The sequence below is a fragment of the Myxocyprinus asiaticus genome, chromosome 34, assembly GCF_019703515.2.
Source record: "Myxocyprinus asiaticus isolate MX2 ecotype Aquarium Trade chromosome 34, UBuf_Myxa_2, whole genome shotgun sequence".
Classification (NCBI taxonomy): domain Eukaryota; kingdom Metazoa; phylum Chordata; class Actinopteri; order Cypriniformes; family Catostomidae; genus Myxocyprinus; species Myxocyprinus asiaticus.
Window position 1 is genome coordinate 12,938,985 of NC_059377.1, and position 19,559 is coordinate 12,958,543.

The 19,559-nt window shown below is 38.1% G+C and overlaps 1 protein-coding gene across 1 annotated transcript in view; it reads left to right on the forward strand.

The window, feature by feature from the left end:
* The window catches only part of nsun2 (NOP2/Sun RNA methyltransferase 2), a 33,788-nt gene extending 15,835 nt beyond the window's left edge, over positions 1 to 17,953 (forward strand). Inside the window, exons 15-19 of the mRNA XM_051671487.1 lie at positions 2,416 to 2,551; positions 8,369 to 8,449; positions 11,152 to 11,290; positions 11,947 to 11,986; positions 17,118 to 17,953. Coding sequence (XP_051527447.1) covers positions 2,416 to 2,551; positions 8,369 to 8,449; positions 11,152 to 11,290; positions 11,947 to 11,986; positions 17,118 to 17,421 — 700 coding nt within the window. The 3' untranslated portion in view covers positions 17,422 to 17,953. The remainder of the gene's footprint in view (positions 1 to 2,415; positions 2,552 to 8,368; positions 8,450 to 11,151; positions 11,291 to 11,946; positions 11,987 to 17,117) is intronic.
* Positions 17,954 to 19,559: the final 1,606 nt, after the last annotated feature.

Below are 19,559 nucleotides of genomic sequence, written 5' to 3' on the forward strand. Positions count from 1 at the left end.
GCTAATAAAGTTAAACTCAAATCAGTATTTCATGTCCATTTATTTATATATGTGGTAGGTAGCTGTGTAATAAGCAGGTTTATTTTCTGTTAAGCGCCGGCTGACTGTACATTATCCCTTACTGAGGACGTGCTAGTGTGTGCCAGGGCCAGTTGCGTTCCCACTGTCACTTCCGGGGCTTCATCTTGCCTCCTCAGGGCTTTCTCTGGGCCAACGGCCTTTGGCCCGCTGATTACCCTTGGGCCAAACAAGGTCAACTGGGGATTGAGGCGGGGTCAATGTCAAAGGCGGTGTTTCACCAAACTTTCCAGGTTGTGTATCAAGCGCACACTGGTACAGTTTCGTAAAAAAAATTAATAAATAAAAAAAAAAATGCTGGCACAGTACAAATCCATTAAAATGGACAAAGCGGTGTCTAAAGAAAGAACATTCCATGGTTTGAGATCATGGACAGTGTGCTGAGATATCGTTCCGCTGTAAGTGGAGAGTCCACTTGGGCTAGGGTTGCAACGGTATGAGATTTTCACGGTACGATAACCGTCTCAGAAAATATCACGTATACGGTATTGCACAATTATTATTATGAGTTACAATGTCCCTTTTTTGGGGGGTTGAACAAACGCTCTATTATAATTGAAATATGTGTAAAAAAAAAAAAAAGTCTCCCTTTTGAAAATAAATAGAATAAATAAGAACGCTAACAGAATTATAATAATAAACTGAATTATAAACATGGTAAAAAAAAAAATAGCATGTAACTATAACATGTTAAATAACTAAAGCATGTTAGTTTACATGTTAGTAGTTTTGTTCATAGTTTTCAAGTACAAGGACATGCATAAAGTGACATTATTTTTGTTGTTGATGTCAACAACAAAATCTACAGGAATTTTTCTCTCCCCCCTTTTAAAAAATTGAAGAGCATATTTACTTATAAGAGCCCATTATTATCCTGTTTGTTTCCTAATTTCAAACATAATTCAAACAGAACATACATATTACACAGGAGGAAAGGCTCCTCATTACCATGGTTAGGTCAATGTTGCCAGTCTTAAATAATAGTAATAATAATAACAAATTATAGTATTTATGAAATAAATACTAGCTGAAACACATCTTGAAACTTTACAGCTGCCACTGCTGATATAAAATGAGGTCTAATAGATTCTACCTTTAGATTATTTCATATGAAACTATAAGATTTTGTCAAAATATAAGTTACTTTTACTCATGTAAAATCGTGAAACAATTTTGTAAAGGTGATGATATGTAATGATTTTATTAATTTTTTTGGCGCATAGCACAGTGTTGCTCTTTTCCTCCTCAGTGCTGTTTGGCATGTCAGGGCTGCCTACTGTTTGAGAGGTTCGACTTGACTTCCTCCATAATGCTTTAGACTAGAAAAGTCTCACTAGAATTGAAATTGGTCACATCGGTTTTGAGGTCTGCGCTCCGCAATATCGAGGGAAGCCCAGTTGTTGCACGCATGCACCAGAGAGAAGAGCAGATCATGATCGCAAGCTGATTCCGTTACACTCGTGCGAAAGTGCAGATGAGAAGCCTTTAGCTGATTGCGAAATTATCATTAAATCTGCCTCGGCAGTCCTAAATAGGCTATCACTTGGGCGGCCGCTGAAATATCTTCAATGGGAGAACCATGGCATTGTTCTTTCCCTGCTGTCTGTGACCCAGTCCGAATAGACCTGTGACCCACCAGTTGAGAAACACTGCTTTAACTCACACACACACACACACTCTGTTATGTCAGACCCCCTCGCCACGCTTCTCTCTGACATTTTCTCCATTGCATGTGTGTGTGTGGTGCAAGTTGACGAGTCTGACAGGCAGACGAGGAGGAAAGGAGATGCGCACGCGCAGGTGAGATCCGTCCGGTTGCATTTTTCTTCTCAATACCGTAGATGAGCAAATGTACATGGTATGATAACCGTCAATTTTCATACTGTGGTATACCGGGAAATCAGTATACCGCTGCAACCCTACTTGGGACACCAATGCAGTTACAGTCGATGAGTTGTCAACGCTAACATATCTTGCTAGCTAATATTTACAAACGATAGAAACTCGATATTCTAGATAACATGATACCTCATCTTTAGCTTCCCTCTTGCTTGTGAAATGGGTGGGGTGTGTGATGTTGGCACCAGGGCAGTGTATTAAGGGCAGGTTTTAGGGCAACACAGGGGCTATTGGTCCGATGGTGGGAACACAGATCGATTTTGGTCTCGAGGTCGAGGCTGTCGGCCCCGGATGGACAGTTGATAGTCCTGGCTCACACTGGCTCGATATTTGAAAAGTGGCTACTGATATTTTTCTTGTTCCCAATCATTTACTTTACTCTGTGTGGCTAACCCTGTGGTGTGTGGTGTATGTTTCTTGTGTGTGTCTCTGTTTCAGGGCTTTCTACGATCTCTCCCCTGATTTTCCCAAGCTTAATGTGTTGACACGAACCCATGAAGGCAAGAAGAGGCACCTGTACATGGTGTCCAAAGAACTCCGCAACGTTCTGCTCAACAACAGTGAGAGGATGAAGGCAAGGACACACACACACACACACACACACACACACACACACACAGTCTGAAGATCCTTCATCAACTGTAAAAGTGATTGAGAATGGCATTGAAACAGATGGGTACAGCAGCTCCTCTATGATCTCATCTCTAGCTATGCTCTAGTCCCTCCACTTTTATCAAGTATGGAACAGCCATCTGCTGCTAATGTAAACAGGCATCACTGGAGTTATGTTACAATAACACTGTTTTTAGACAAAGAACCACATCCAAAGTCCCTCTCCTTGCTGTACTGTTTGTGCTTTGAAGAACTAATGTTTTGTGTAGGATAGGGTTGCCATGGTGTACGGTGTTACCGGTTTTACTCGGTACAAGGGACAACACCGGTGTGAAATTTTATACCAGGTAAAAGGGGGAAACATTATGATTGGAACTTCCAATATCAATACAACAGCATAACGAATAGAACAGCCTTAAATAAAGAATATTTGCCTAATGAAGAGTTTGTGACCAATGATAAATGTTCTTAACGCATTGAAAGCCAGATGTTCTTTACCAACGTATCAAACTACACAGGCAGCAAAGTACGCACACTGACAGAAGATGTTTAATTGCATGTAGAGAATATAATGTGCATGGTGGGTAACTGTAAGACATCTCGGATTCGGAATGACACAAGAAATGCTGTTAGACACAGACACGCGCTTGAAGAAACACACTTTATTATATTTTTAAGAACAGATGACAGAAAAGCCATCTATGTGCATGTCTGACACGCTGTTTGTTTGGAGGCGTGCAATCTCTTGGAACACATATGTAAAAGGTTCACACTTTCTTTGTTTCAGTCTTCTGAATTATTTTTGCAAGAATAGTATTGTCTATGAGAATGCTGCAAATGACCTCAGACCATCTCATCTCAGGAGGTGCACTGAGTTCAGTTCGCTTTATTTCCACAGAGCAGTTCGTTGTGAGCGCAGCACTGCAGGGTTATATATAGCCTATAGAGTTGAAGTCAGAAGTTTACTTACACTTAGGTTGGAGTCATTAAAACTCATTTTTTTAACCACGCCACAGATTTCATATTAGCAAACTGTAGTTTTGGCAAGTCGTTTAGGACATCTACTTATGCATGACACGAGTCATTTTTCCAACAGTTGTTTACAGACAGATTGTTTCACTTTTAATTGACTATATCACAATTCCAGTGGGTCAGAAATTTACATTCAATAAGATAACTGTGCCTTTAAGCAGCTTGGGAAATTCCAGAAAATGATGTCAAGCCTTTAGACAATTAGCCAGTTCGCTTCTGATAGGAGGTGTACTGAACTGGAGGTGTACCTATGGATGTATTTTAAGGCCTACCTTCAAACTCAGTTCCTCTTTGCTTGACATCATGGGAAAATCAAAAGAAATCAGCTTAGACCTCAGAAAGAAAAATGTGGACATCCACAAGTCTGGTTCATCCTTGGGAGCAATTTCCAAATGCCTGAAGGTACCATATTCATCTGTACAAACAATAGTACGCAAGTATAAACACCATGGGACCACGCAGCCATCATACCGCTCAGGAAGGAGACGCATTCTACCTCCTAGAGATGAACATAGTTTGGTGCGAAAAGTGCAAATGAATCCCAGAACAACAGCAAAGGACCTTGTGAACGTGCTGGAGGAAACAGGTAGACAAGTATCTACAGTACTGTGCAAAAGATTTAGGCACTTGTGAAAAATGTTGCATAGTGAGGATGTCTTCAAAAATAATGACAATTAGTTTTCATTTATCACATAATGCCATACAAAGTCCAGTAAACATAAAAAAGCGAGATAAATATTCGGTGTGACCACATTTGCCTTTAAAACAGCACCAATTCTCCTAGGTACACCTGGACACAGTTTTTCTTGGTTGTTGGCAGATAGGATGTTCCAAGCTTCTTGGAGAATTCGCCACAGTTCTTCTATCTATTTAGGCTGTCTCAATTGCTTCTGTCTCTTTATGTAATCTCAGACTGACACGATATTCAGTGGGGGGTTCTGTGGGGGCCATGACATCTGTTGCAGGGCTCCCTGTTCTTCTATTCTAATCTTTTCTGTTTGCAAAAGTAATGTTTGGGAGTCTAACATTTATATTTCCTATTGACACACTAAAGCTGAAGATATAAATAACCATCTCAAGACAAATGCTATTGTGAAACATCTTATGTGCCTAAGACTTTTACACAGTACTGTATACCCACAGTAAAACGAGTCCTATATCGACATAACCTGAAAGGCTGCTCAGCAAAGAAGTAGCCACTGCTCCAAAACCGGCATATAAAAAGCTAGATTACAGTTTGCAAGTGCACATGGGGACAAAGATCTTACTTTTTGGAGAAACGTCCTCTGGTCTGATGAAACAAAATGGCCATAATGACCATCGTTATGTTTAAAAGGAAAAAGGCTGAGGCCTGCAAGCCGAAGAACACCATCCCAACCGTGAAGCATGGGGGTGGCAGCATCATGTTGTGGGGGTGCATTGCTGCAGGAGGGACTGGTGCACTTTACAAAATAGATGGCATCATGAGGAATGAAAATTATGTGGATATATTGAAGCAACATCTCAAGACATCAGCCAGGAAGTTAAAGCTCTGTCGCAAATGGGTCTTCCAAATGGGCAATGACCCCAAGCATACCTCCAAAGTCGCAAAATGGCTTAAGGACAACAAAGTCAAGGTATTGGAGTGGCCATCACAAAGCCCTGACCTCAATCCGATAGAAAGTTTGTGGGCAGAACTGAAAAAGCATGTGCGAGCAAAAGAGGCCTACAAACCTGACTCAGTTACACCAGTTCTGTGTGGAGGAATGGTCCAAAATTCCAGCAACTTATTGTGAGAAGCTTGTGGAAGGCTACCTAAAACGTTTGACTCAAGTTAAGCAATTTAAAGGCAATGCTACCAAATACTAACAAAGTGTGTGTAAACTTCTGACCCACTGGGAATGTGATGAAAGAAATAAAAGCTGAAATAAATCATTCTCTCTTCTATTATTCTGACATTTCACATTCTTAAAATAAAGTAGTGATCCTAACTGACCTAAGACAGGGAATGTTTTCTATGATTAAATGTCAGGAATTGTGAAAAACTGAGTTTAAATGTATTTGGCTAAGATGTATGTAAACTTCTGAATTTAACTATACATCTGTGATTAAATCATAAAATAATACAAAAACACGTTCACCTCGAACCATGATTTCTATTTCAGTGATTATTATCATCATTATAATTATTGATTACATTTATAATGATTTTTAGATCTTAATTTGTTTTAGTAATTTTCCACCTGTTGTCATAGACAGATACTTCTGTGATGGTAAATGGAAAGGTGGTTATATGATTCACTTTTAATTGCTTTTTCATTTCGTTTGAAGTGCAATTTGAATTTAGAAATGTCTTTTTGGTTTACGTTTTTCGTTTTTCAAATAAATGAATTACATTTTCAATGCAAAATCACTAAAGCAAGAATATTCACCAGTCCCTCAGCCGGGGGGTTGACGATGTAATTGATATTGTGATTTTTAAAAAAATTCTTGCATATTGCCCAGTCCTAGGAGGGAGCAAAACTAATTTATTCACACACATTCAAAGCTATTACCCTTCCGAAGCAGCTAAATAGCAGGTACTATTTAGTCGGTTTGAATGTGAACACCGCACTGGTGTGAAAGTTGTTCAGTCTAGTGTAGCGCTTTTTTTAAAATTAATTATTTATTTTTTTTTTTATAATGATACAATTTCTTCCCTGAAGTAATAACAAAAAAATTAGCCAGTTCTTTTGGGATTTTATGCTATTTTTTAAATCTAGCTTACATGTAAATTTCTCAATTTTACCTTTAATTTGCATATTCAAATAAGCAATTTGGTACAGTAAAAACCTACACTTCAAGTTATGAAAATATGAGAATGTGACATGTTTAGGCAGATATCTGCCATCTGGTAAACAAAATATAAATGACTTGAAAATCATGTTGCGACAATAATAGCCAGTAGATGGCTGCAGTGTTCTGTGCACCATTACGGCCTGGCCACACCCTCCTCCTCGTTGCAGTTATCTTTGTTATTGTCTCACCAGTTCATTTATGTGTGTATGTTTTGTACTCTGTGTACAGTGTTTTCCCCTAGGATTCTTTTCAGCAGCGTTGCTGTTGTGCATGCGTCCACAGGCCTGCAACGCCGGACCCGTATTAACACGTATTGGTCGAGGAATGGCTTAAAACGGGTGTCAAACTCAGTTTCAGCCTGGACCACATCAGGTTTTATTTGTGCCCTCAAAGGGCCCGTTGAAAATGTGGCACCAGCACAAGCAATTACCAATAATATTACATGCATTGAAATGCACATTTGACAGTACAGTCTTGGTTTTAAGGTTGGGATGCAGATGAAAATTATGATTTTAACAACAGTAACATCTGTGGGGAAAAAAATGTACATCTAATTTATATATGACTAAATTGAAATATTTTGACGGTGTGACTAAGTTGGGTCTTTACAGATTCCTTTCATCAGCCTCCTGCTGATTAAACTACAGTCGTCTCTTGGAATTTCTGAAGGCAAAAAAAACAACTTAAATTTTCCTATAATCAGAGAGCATTACAAGAGAACACATACAGTTGGAAAACTGATGTTTGGTCCCTAATAATTATGAAAATGTACAGTAGTCCTTCCATAATATCCATAGTTTTAACAATGATATTTGTAACAAGTCCATGGTAATCATAGGTAAAGCCATGCGTGGCTCCTCACTACCATGATTAGTAACTAAGTTCTTTATATAGAAACCAATGGCATTTTTGTAATGAAAAAACAGCAGTCTAAATACATTTAGAAACTTTTTCTGCAAAAAATACCATGGTTAATACAGGCTCGTTAGTGTTTTGTGATTTGAAAAGCATTCTGATTTGTTTTCTTTGTCAGTGCCGTTTAGAATGTGGGGGCTGTTTGTTTTAAAATAGTTTCATCACTGAGACATAAGAGTTTTGCAACAGACAATATTGTGCAGCATTCAAACGGGCTTCACAATCCCCGCCATGCATCTCACTGGTTTACAAGCAAATTTAAAATAGTCTGTTGAGACCAGTCTGCGTATTACCGCACCTGCTCTGTGCTCGTAATGCTCTATCCATGATTGAGCCTTGTTGGTAATTGACCTGTGTAGTGCTGTTTCGTTCTGCTTTTGAAGCGATCAAAATGCGCTCCAAAGCATACAGATGACAGGAGAAGGCTCGTTAATATTCACGAGGAAAGCGCTAACTGATTGTTCAGTGAAACGTTGTGATCCCCTGCCATCCTACATTTCAGAAATGAGCTTGCGGGCCACTTGAACTGAAGCGAGTTTGACACGTGTGCAAAATGCATATGGCGAAACTGGTTTAATAATCTCACCGTTTGATTTCTGTGTTTTTCTGCATTGTGGCTGTTTTTTTTTTTTGTTTCTTTTTATATTTTACAGATAAAAAAATTACTCTTATGGTCTGTCCCATTCATTTTCAGTGGTCAGTCAATTTTGACCGCAAAGATCAAAGGTGTCTTTTTTTTTATTTTATTTATTTTTTTTTTTTTAAATCGGCCACAGACTTATCGAATCATGCCCAAATTGCTTTTTTTTTTTTTTTTTTTTTTGTATGTTCAGATAGCAAGTGGAGGAAAAGTAACCAAGTCTTGTACCACTCAAATAAAGGAAACCATTTTTATTAAATCAGCAAAAGTGATTCTGGTCAGAAATGAGGGTTAATCAGCATATCATGTAATTCGATTTGTTAATGGATTGACAGCCCTAGTTAAATGTTATTTTCTGCATGTATGTTTGTGCAGGTTATAAATACAGGAGTGAAGGTGTGGTCCAGGAATACAGATGGTGAACAGTTTGGTTGTGCTTTCAGACTAGCCCAAGAGGTAAGTGTCTTTAAAGTGTCTTTTTATTTATATATATATATATATATATATATATATATATATATATATATATATATATATATATATATATATATATATATATATATATATATATAATATAAAATATACAGGTGCATCTCAATAAATTAGAATGTCGTGGAAAAGTTCATTTATTTCAGTAATTCAACTCAAATTGTGAAACTCGTGTATTAAATAAATTCAATGCACACAGACTGAAGTAGTTTAAGTCTTTGGTTCTTTTAACTGTGATGATTTTGGCTCACATTTAACAAAAACCCACCAATTCACTATCTCAAAAAATTAGAATACATCATAAGACCAATAAAAAAAACATTTTTAGTGAATTGTTGGCCTTCTGGAAAGTATGTTCATTTACTGTATATGTACTCAATACTTGGTAGGGGCTCCTTTTGCTTTAATTACTGCCTCAATTCGGCGTGGCATGGAGGTGATCAGTTTGTGGCACTACTGAGGTGGTATGGAAGCCCAGGTTTCTTTGACAGTGGCCTTCAGCTCATCTGCATTTTTTGGTCTCTTGTTTCTCATTTTCCTCTTGACAATACCCCATAGATTCTCTATGAGGTTCAGGTCTGGTGAGTTTGCTGGCCAGTCAAGCACACCAACACCATGGTCATTTAACCAACTTTTGGTGCTTTTGGCAGTGTGGGCAGGTGCCAAATCCTGCTGGAAAATGAAATCAGCATCTTTAAAAAGCTGGTCAGCAGAAGGAAGCATGAAGTGCTCAAATTACTTGGTAAACGGGTGCAGTGACTTTGGTTTTCAAAAGACACAATGGACCAACACCAGCAAATGACATTACACCCCAAATCATCACAGACTGTGGAAACTTAACACTGGACTTCAAGCAACTTGGGCTATGAGCTTCTCCGCCCTTCCTCCAGACTCTAGGACCTTGGTTTCCAAATGAAATACAAAACTTGCTCTCATCTGAAAAGAGGACTTTGGACCACTGGGCAACAGTCCAGTTCTTCTTCTCCTTAGCCCAGGTAAGACGCCTCTGACGATGTCTGTGGTTCAGGAGTGGCTTAACAAGAGGAATATGACAACTGTAGCCAAATTCCTTGACACGTCTGTGTGTGGTGGCTCTTGATGCCTTGACCCCAGCCTCAGTCCATTCCTTGTGAAGTTCACCCAAATTCTTGAATCGATTTTGCTTGACAATCCTCACAAGGCTGCAGTTCTCTCGGTTGGTTGTGCATCTTTTTCTTCCACACTTTTTCCTTCCACTCAACTTTCTATTAACATGCTTGGATACAGCACTCTGTGAACAGCCAGCTTCTTTGGCAATGAATGTTTGTGGCTTACCCTCCTTGTGAAGGGTGTTAATGATTGTCTTCTGGACAACTGTCAGATCAGCAGTCTTCCCCATGATTGTGTAGCCTAGTGAACCAAACTGAGAGACCATTTTGAAGGCTCAGGAAACCTTTGCAGGTGTTTTGAGGTGATTAGCTGATTGGCATGTCACCATGTGTGTTAGTTTATAGAAATCCGTTACAAACTGCTGGCTGGCAGTATTTATTGGAATTCCTGTATTGCAAACACCTTATTCAGGAATATCTGTAATTCTAGATTAACTTCAAAATTACTTTATCCAAATTCAACCCTTAAATTCATTTACATCTGTGTTCAACATCTTGTATAGGTTTTTAGTAGTTCTCTGTTTTTATATTTTAACCTGGATTTCGCCATTTAAATAGCCACAGAAGCTGGCATGGCATTTAAAAACAAATATTTACATCTGTGGATGTCCAAAAAAAAGTAATTCTGGGTGACACGTGATGCAGGCAGTTAACATGTGAGTTACATTTGAATTGGGAAGAAAAAAAATATTTTGCTGCCTATTGTTTTGATTTTTGCATTAAAGCCTTAAAAGTAAAGAAGTGTGTGTGTGTGTGTGTGTGTGTGTGTGTACATATATTTTTAAGTCTGTGCTATTAACTGACAATGTAAGAACCAATTGACCTTGGAATGAAGATCCCTATTGTGCAGCCATATATATATATATATATATATATATATATATATATATATATATATATATATATATATATATATATATAATAATATTATTATTATTATTATTATTATTATTATTATTATTAAAAAAAATTTTTTTATAAAGGATTCAAAAATCTTTTTCAAGTTGAGCAGCAATAGTCCCATCCCAAAGGTGTTTCTGCACGATATATTGGTGTTTTTTCAACAAATGTAATTTTATCCATTTAAGGCTTTAGAAATTAAGTAGAGCTGCAGTAATCAGTCTATAATTAGAGACACGTCTTGGTGTTAGACGCTTTTTTTTTTTTTTTTCTCCAAGTTAATCTCAATGTGCCATTAATAACCTCAACCTGCCTTTGTGTGTGCTCTAGAGGGAACTTCCATTACCAATTTCGACAATGTATTGATTTTTAACAACAGAGGAAGGAACATCTGTTATGTGAATTTGTCTATTTGTATTTATTCTGCTTTCCCATAGATAAAGACATAGATTAAAAAGTGTCTGCTCTATTCCAAAGCTGCATTGAAGAAAAAGGATGATGTGGTTTTGCGCTAGGCTACCTAGCCATTTTGGTTGCATGATTTTCTTACATTAGAAAGGGCTATGCGTATGAAAGAGAGTGTAATTCAATGCTTAACTCTATGCTGATGTCTCTCTCCAGGGTATTTACACACTCTGCCCCTACATCAGAGCTCGAATAATCAACATCAACGTGGAGGACGTGAAAGTTCTCCTCACACAGGAGAACCCTTTCCTCAGCAAGCTGGGAGATAATGCTCACAATCAGGCTAAGAAACTTGGTCAGTGTCCTCTGTGAATTAGAGACCTGCTGATGCCAGATGTGTGTTTTAGCTCAAGAACCTCTTTCAGGGCTAAAAGGTTCTGAAAATTTGACCTTTTCAAACTTTGGTAGATGCATCAATTTAGCATCAAAAACCTTTTCAGCAAAGCGATAGCTTCAAATAATAAACTTAAGCTATAAACCAAAAAAGAAAATGAACACTAAAGATTTATCATGTTATGATAATATACTGAACAAATATGCTAGTAAGGCATGTGGGAATGTAAGGCTAACAAATCATATCATAACATTTTGATGGTCTTTTTTGTCAACATACTTTAGTTTCATACAGTATGCAAATAAATGCAAATCTTGTCATTTACTACAATGTCATTGGATGCAGTGCCTATCAGTGTGGGCAGAAGTATATGCCTTGACCCTTCCAAAATGTTCACGTTGATTTGAGAGCCTTTTTTTTTTTTTTTTTTTTTTTTTTTTTTTTAACCATGATTCTCTTTCATAAACCTAAGCATCATGTTACAGCTAACAAAGGAGTGACATTTCTGTGTTCCGTTCACAAATATATGCCTTGTTTTAGCAGAATCTACATTCACATCACTCATCAGTTGAGAAGTTCATCTGATATACATGTTGTGCTATTTTCTCTTCCTCCAGAAATGGGCAGCATTGTTTTAAGATACCTACCAGATCCAAAGTAAGTGCTCATATTCTTAATCCCTGTTTTTACTGAAAATTTATTGAAAAACACAGCAAGAAACCTCACTCTTCAGGCCCGGACATGAGTTCTAGTTTTGTCCTTAGACTATGCCTTTGTCTGTGTTTGTCTTCAAAAGAGACTATTGCTCTGTTTTGAAACCTAGTGTGCTGCCTTTCTTTCTACTGCCTACATAGGCAGCTGCCCTCTAATCATAAAGAATACACAGCACAACACAAATATTGTCTATTAATACAACGTTATGGTGCTGAAATAGAGGTGTTCCTATATGGATCCAAGGCATTGCTAGCATGTTTTAGCATGTAGCTAGGCATTACTAACATGTTGCTTTGTGTTGCTAATATGTTTTAGCATGTATCTAGGCCTTGTAAGCATGTTTTAGTGTGTAGCTTTGCGTTGTTTGCATGTTTTAGCATGTAGCTAGGCATTGCTAGCATGTTGTTTTGAATTGCTAATATGTTTAAGCATGTATCTAAGTCTTGTAAGCATGTTTTAGTGTATAACTAGGCGTTGTTAGCACGTATCTAGGCATTGCTTGCATGGTTTAGCATGTAGAATGCACTGCTAGCATGTTTTAGTATGTAGGTAAGCATTGTTTTTGCTAGCATGTATTATCAGGCAGCAAGGCATTGCTAGCATGTAGATAGGCGTTGTTAACATGTTGCTAGCATGTTTTAGCATGTAGATAGGCATTGCTGACATGTTTTTAGGTGTTGCTAACATATTTTAGCATGTAGCTAGGCATTGTAAGCATGTTGCTAGCATGTTTTAGCACCTAGCTTGGCATTGATAGCATGTTGCTAGCATGATTTAGCATGTTTCTAGGCGCTGTTAGCACGTTGCTAGGTTTTGCTAGTATGTTTTAGCATGTAGGCATTGCGAGCTTGTTGCTAGCAAGTTCTAACATGTTTTAGTATGTTGCTAGGTGTTACTAGCCTGTTTTACCATAATGTCATTAATTTGAAGTATCAATGCTTTTCAGTATTTAATGAAGTGTTTATATTTATTATGTTTACTATTTATAGTTCACTTTTTTTTGTTTTTTTATTCCCTCCACCATACTGCATGATACTTTTTTCCCCTGGGCTGTTGGCAGTGAATTTCTGTATTGCCTTAACCATGAAGTATACATGCATTGCCGCCTTCAAATTTGGCCAAAATCTTAGAAGGTAGCATAACTCTGCTGCTGACCTTCAAAGTGCATATATGATGCTTTAAAATGCTCTCTAGGCAGATAACTAGGTTTTGTAATGGTGCTTATGTACTCTTCAGTGCTGCAGTAGTGTCTGGGAGGTGTGCACGAGCTGTCTCAGTGTTGTACGTACACAGTGGGCTCTGTGATGGCACTTGCACCATTCATCAGCCAGTCAGGAGACAAATTAATTGAGATTGAGCACTTTGTAGCCATTACGCCCCTTGTCTGATAATTAAAGGTCTCGAACTGATGCACCCGGCTTCCTCTTCACAGATAAATAGCTCTTTGTTGTCTCTCTCAGCAAAAAGCTCATTGTTCGGCTCGCCAGACAGTCATGTTTCACATTGATGGCCCTTACTGTGGAGAAAACTAGTTAATCCAGCTGGAAAGTGTGGTCTTTATCTCCCTTTCTCTCTCTCTCTCTCTGTCACATACAAACACACACACCTGTTTTAACTGTTAAAACACTAGATTTTGTGCCCATGTGTGTTTGTAGTTCTGCCAGATGTATGTTCTCATACAATGAGTTTTTGTCTTTTCTGTTTTCATTGTCCTTTAAGCCTAGTGCACACTGCAAGACAGATGCTTGTTGCCCTTTGATATTTTAATTCTGCAACTAGATTGCAATAGATGGCTGCAGATTGTAGCCAAACTCTCAGCGCATGCCCTTCATTACTAGTGATAATAGCAGTGGCAGTTTCAAAATCTACCAGCTTTGTCAATGAATAATGTACATTGTGTTTTCATGTTGTTTTGTGAAAGTGGGTACAATTCACAAATGTTTACACTTTTCTAGAAAATTAACCTACAAATAGATTTCTTGGTTTCCAATAGTCTTTGCATATTAAGCTGGGCTTGCAGAAAGAATTTTAACATCAAAATAATTGCTGTCCTCACCTTTAAATGCACACAGGGTGACAAGCTTCTGTCTCGTAGTGAGCGCTTGGCCTTAAACAATAATGCCCCAGTGGCTGTTTCCAAGAAATGCTCTGATCTTCTCTATTGAAACAGAAATGCTAAATTTGTGCGTTCTTTTGCATCAAACAGCCCTTTTCAGCGTTCTCAACAAGCTGAAGCATAGTTGATACATTTTCACCACACAGCCTCATTGATGCTTATTGAACTCCATTTGTACTGCCTGTCTAAATTAGGCCCATGGCATCATGTAAATCTGTGAATAAGAAGTCCGTTTATTTTCTCAGTAATATAAGCCCCCAAAACGCACACATTGACGTGTGCACAGCTGTTCTTCACCGTTTCATCACACTGAGTGACACAAGGAGAGAGCAGTTCTTATGTCACTGATTAGTCGTGTGTGGTGTCATGGTGTCATCCTCCACTTTTGGCAGTGTGCTGCAGGCTCCCCACATGACAACACGACAGGCCTGTTCCAGCAGTGTGTCTGATCAACTTTCACTCTCTTTCCATCCGTCTGATCACAGACCTTCTAAAAGTAGTCTTGCGTAGCCAAACTTTTTGTTTTTGTTTTTGAAGGCCGTTTTGCGGCACGGTAATATGAGAATTATTCCACAATCATATTCCAGCATGGAAATGTTTTTTTTTTTTTTTTCAAAAAATTGCACGACAGGCTTTGTAAACGGCTTTATAAAAAAACACTGAAAAATAGCAGAATAGGCTTTGTGATTGGAATTTCTGTCCATCCAATAGTAACAAGTTCTGATTATTTCACGGGTATAACTTAGAAAACAAATGTGAATATACAGTTCTTCTCATTGATATCTAGTTAACATGCTACTAGGTCCTTAAAGAAAACTTCAAAGATTTGATGCAACTAACCTTTTGCACACTTTGGCAAATGTGGTGATTAGTTCAAATCACCACATTTAAGTTAGAACTTTTCAGTTTTCGATTTTGTACTATACGTAAGGGATAATCCATGGTTAGGTGTGTGTTAAATGATTTTAAATGCATGACGAATGCCTCCGCGAAGTGCATTTCAAATCGTTTAACGCACACCTAGCCGTGGATTATCACTCTTATACCATGGTCACTTGCCAGAATTTATTAGTCACAGCTGTCATAGATTTTTTGCAAGGCAAATTTTAACTGGAAGAACAAAAAATAATGGTTAATTTTATCAAAGGGTCATTAGATCTACAGCTCCGCCTATTCAGACACAGAGTAAAAAGTAGTGTTATCACACACTTGGTCAAAACTGTGAATTTTGGCTCTTCAGCACAGCAACATAACATAAACAACACATTACAGTTTAAATTGTCTTGCATCGCCTTGCCGGACAGCGAAAGATGCATTTAATAGGTCCTGATTTACTTCTCTCACCCTCCGTGCAAAACAAGCTGAATTCCATTATATTAGCTATGCTGATGAAAGTAGTTAGGAAATGTTTTCAATTGCTATAGCTCACTCTGCTTACTCTAATGTTATGTTGCTAGGGTTATAAACAGTGCATTAATATCAAACAGTGATTAAAACTGACCGGAACTACCTGTGTATTCAATGGTTTGAATAGCATGCATTCCAGCCAATCAGAATCGAGTATTCGAACAGACCATGGTATAAATGCATAATAATTGCTCTTAACTTGAAATATTGAGTAAGCTAACTCATACATTTTAATGGCACTTAACTCTTTGACTGAACTTAAAATTATCATGTAAACTCAAATACTTCAAGTAGAAGGAACCTAACTAGCTATACAGTGAATGCTAGCATGCTGAATGCATGCTAACTAGAAACACTATGCTTTGATTAGCACAGCAATTGCTCAATGAGTAAAGCAATGTGCTGTAAATCAAGCTCAAATTTGACCTGTCCTCAATCTAAGCTCAAGCTCCACTATTCACCATAATGGTTACCCCCAAAACTTCAACATAACAAACTCTTCTAAAAGCTCAACAAAGCATTAAACACTAACAAGTTCTCCCTTTTCTTACACAAAGACACATTATATTGCACTTCATTTTGACATTTACTCTTCCTGTCGAGTGGGAAATAGAAATACCCTGTCCAGTGTGTTAAATATAAGATCCTGTAAGTTTAATGGGACAAGTTCTTTAAACTCCAAAACAATAAAACAATTCAGGTGCCTTAAAAGGTGTCAGTTTCATGAACTCAGAAGAAAGAGAAGGTTCTTAATACTCATTATTTTGAGCATTAGGGTTTACAGTGTACCTTGCTATTTTTTTGTGTGCAGTATGCATGGGACTTGTGGACCTGCCATCTAAAGGCCCTTTCCCACCTAACCTGATGTGAAAAAAGCAAGACGAATTGCTGACAAATGGCCCTTCACACCAAAAGCAATGGGAGTTCTCGCTGTTAGCACATTCGCACCTTTGCTGATCTAGTCAATTTTACTCTGGTGCAGGAAGTGCCGCAAGAACAACCACTGAATCACAGTACAAAAGACAAACAAGTTCTCTCGCTAGGGATTCAAGTCACTAGGGATGGGCACATGTACCAGAGTACTTGGAAATGACAACAATGATTGCTAATTATTCATAACCGCGGTTTAAAAACATTCGGTCCAGCCACCCGCGATGACAGTATTGCCCACTCAAAGCGGGAAAACCTTGCTTTGTTGGCATTGCTTTGTTGGCATGCGTATGTTCGCTCTGGGTGTGAAAGGCTTCATAGGAATCCATTGTTTCTGATCAAAAAGTCTTCATAGTGGTGAAAATCGTGTTTGGTGTGAGAGGGCCTTGAGGCCGAGACTATTTTTAAAGTTCCCCATCCCCCTCCAACCATCACCATACTGATTGTCAGTTCCTGGTGCTGTCATCTTTGTTGCTGATCAATAATTTGTTCATGTGCCTTAACCCCCTTTCTTTTGTCTTTGTTTATTCTCATCCCCCTCTCGGTCAATCACTCTCTGACCCTTTTCCCTCTCATATCTACTTTTTCAACTCCATTATTTTCTTTTTCTGATCTCTCTAGGGATCCCGATTCTCCTCAGTGCCCTATAGATTTGTGTGGCTGGAGGGGAAAAACTTCCATTAGGGCTTTCGTAACACGTAACGAGCGCCTTCATTACCTCCGCATGGTGGGGGTGGAAGTGTTCCGTGACAAACAGGGCAAGAGGGACGACAGTCCAGCAGAAGCCCAGGAAGGAAAAACTGAAGATGCTGATACTGAGGGTCTGGGCCAAGAGGGAGATCTCCCAGAACAGGACGGCACAGAAATGGCGCAAAACAGTTTAGAGTCCAAGACTAATGGCACAGAACCTGGTGGGAGCACTTGAGAAGGGCCTGTGAGTTAGAAGATTTGGCGCAAGTGGACACTTTGGGTCAGGTGCATATGATGGAGAAAGAAAGGCAATCCAATGAAATGGAAAGATACCAGACCTCTGACCCTTCTCCAAAATGCTCACTGGCCCATGAGTACATTGATGGCTAGCCTCTAAAGAACTGTCAGATTTGGAAACAAGATGGCTGATTTTATTTTATGAGAGCTTTTAAAAAAATATTTTGATTAAATCATTTTCTGTTGGACATGTTTTTATTTAGTTTTAGTATCTCTTTGTTCATGTCAAGAACCTGTTCAGGGGACACATTTAAAGAAAACCATTAAAATAACTTATATTAGGTCCTTTTTTTTTCAGTCATTTTTTAAGTCTCTCTGTAGTAAGCCATGTCTATAGTAGACTGCCCAGCAGCTTATTCTCACAGTGCATTTCACTTTCTCAGACACTTGTATACATTGAATTGTACGTTATGCCAATTTATTGATTGTTACGAAACTTGAAATAAAATGGCTTTGCTGATATCTCTTAATTATTGTTTGGCACCTTTGTAATTGGTATTGATGGCAATGACCAAGCGATATTTCGGTATCTTCACTAGAGTTTTACTATTCTGAAAAGCATGGGTATGGTGCTTTCCTGTGAAAAAGCCACCACTACAAAGCAAGGGTGTTCTGGGTGGTTGCTAGGGCAATGCTATGTGGTTTCTAAAGTGTTTGGAGTTATTTTTAGTGTGTTGTTAACTGGCCAAAGTGAAAAGAGCACATGCTGCCTTCAAGTGCACCTGAAGCTCCTACAGCTGAGTTGGGCATTTGTTATTACAATATGTCACTTATTCATACCGGAAGAAGTCACTTTTATACAACCTATATGATTTATTTACCTCTTGCGACACTGCGTACACATGCGTGGATGTTGTATTTTGGTTTAGCTATTCGCTACATATAAGTTAAATTCATTTAAATCGACTGATCTCAGTTCGGGAGACTCTAGCTGCATCTGAAACAGTGTACTTTCACAGTATGTATACTGTATTTGATGAAGGATGCACTTATCTGCCGGCAAAACAGTATGTTCTTTTAGGTATGCACGCAAGTAATTTGAATAGATTTCGGACATCATCCGGGGACGTTGGCATGACCCGAATATTTGACATAAAACAACCACGAAAACTATCTGCTTTGGTTTTGTTAAAAAAGCGCCATTTTAGCACAAGGAGCAATTATCTTGGTGTAGGTTGCACTTACAGTTCAGAAGAGCCGTCAGCCTCACGATTCACTGCCATTCCTTTAAATCCAGTGTTTTGAACGTGATGTCGCCTTAGCTTCCGAGGGATTATGGGATCGTTAAGTGACCAGTCGATCTGTACTTCAAAATCTCGCCGAAAATAGAAGGTCATCCGGGAATTTCTCGCTTACTGCTTCATGAATAAATTTTTGGGAAAACTTTTTGCTCTAGAAAATTACTATTATTATTATTATGCATGTTTATTAGGTGCTACTAGTTACAAATCAAAAAGGAAAATGCACACAGCAGTCATGCTCGCGTCTCAGGAAGTTAATGCATGAAATCCAACAAATTATTAATTTAACTTGAAATAAACTGCAAAGGGTGAGTCATTAGCTTTTACATTAGTGTAACAAATTAATATTATTAAAATAAAGCCTGAAATTGAAATAACTTTGCAAAATAATTGCTTTCCATCATAAAGACACCCCTTCCAACATCACTACTCTAGTGTCATCTGTAATTGTGATTTTCAAATGGTAAATACGATTCTACTTGGTCATTAATGAGCTTGGAACTCATAATTATGATATTTCAAACTCCATTTGAAGGCCACATCACCCAAGTTTCCATGGTATTCTGGCCAATAGATAGGGCTCAGGTCTTCAATGTAAGTCTTTATTTTTTTAGCAAGGTTTAATCATCCACCTGACGAAATCTTTAGTCTAACAGAACTCAATAGTCTGTTTCCAGAAGTTAAAATCCCATTTTGTTTATTTTTTTTTTATTTATTTATTTTTTTCATCTGGGAATTGATTAATAACGGAAACTGAGTACACTGTCTTAAACCTTTGTCTTGTCCAATTTTTCAAATGCTTGTTTTGCTTAAAATCATCGTTTGTAATGTTGTG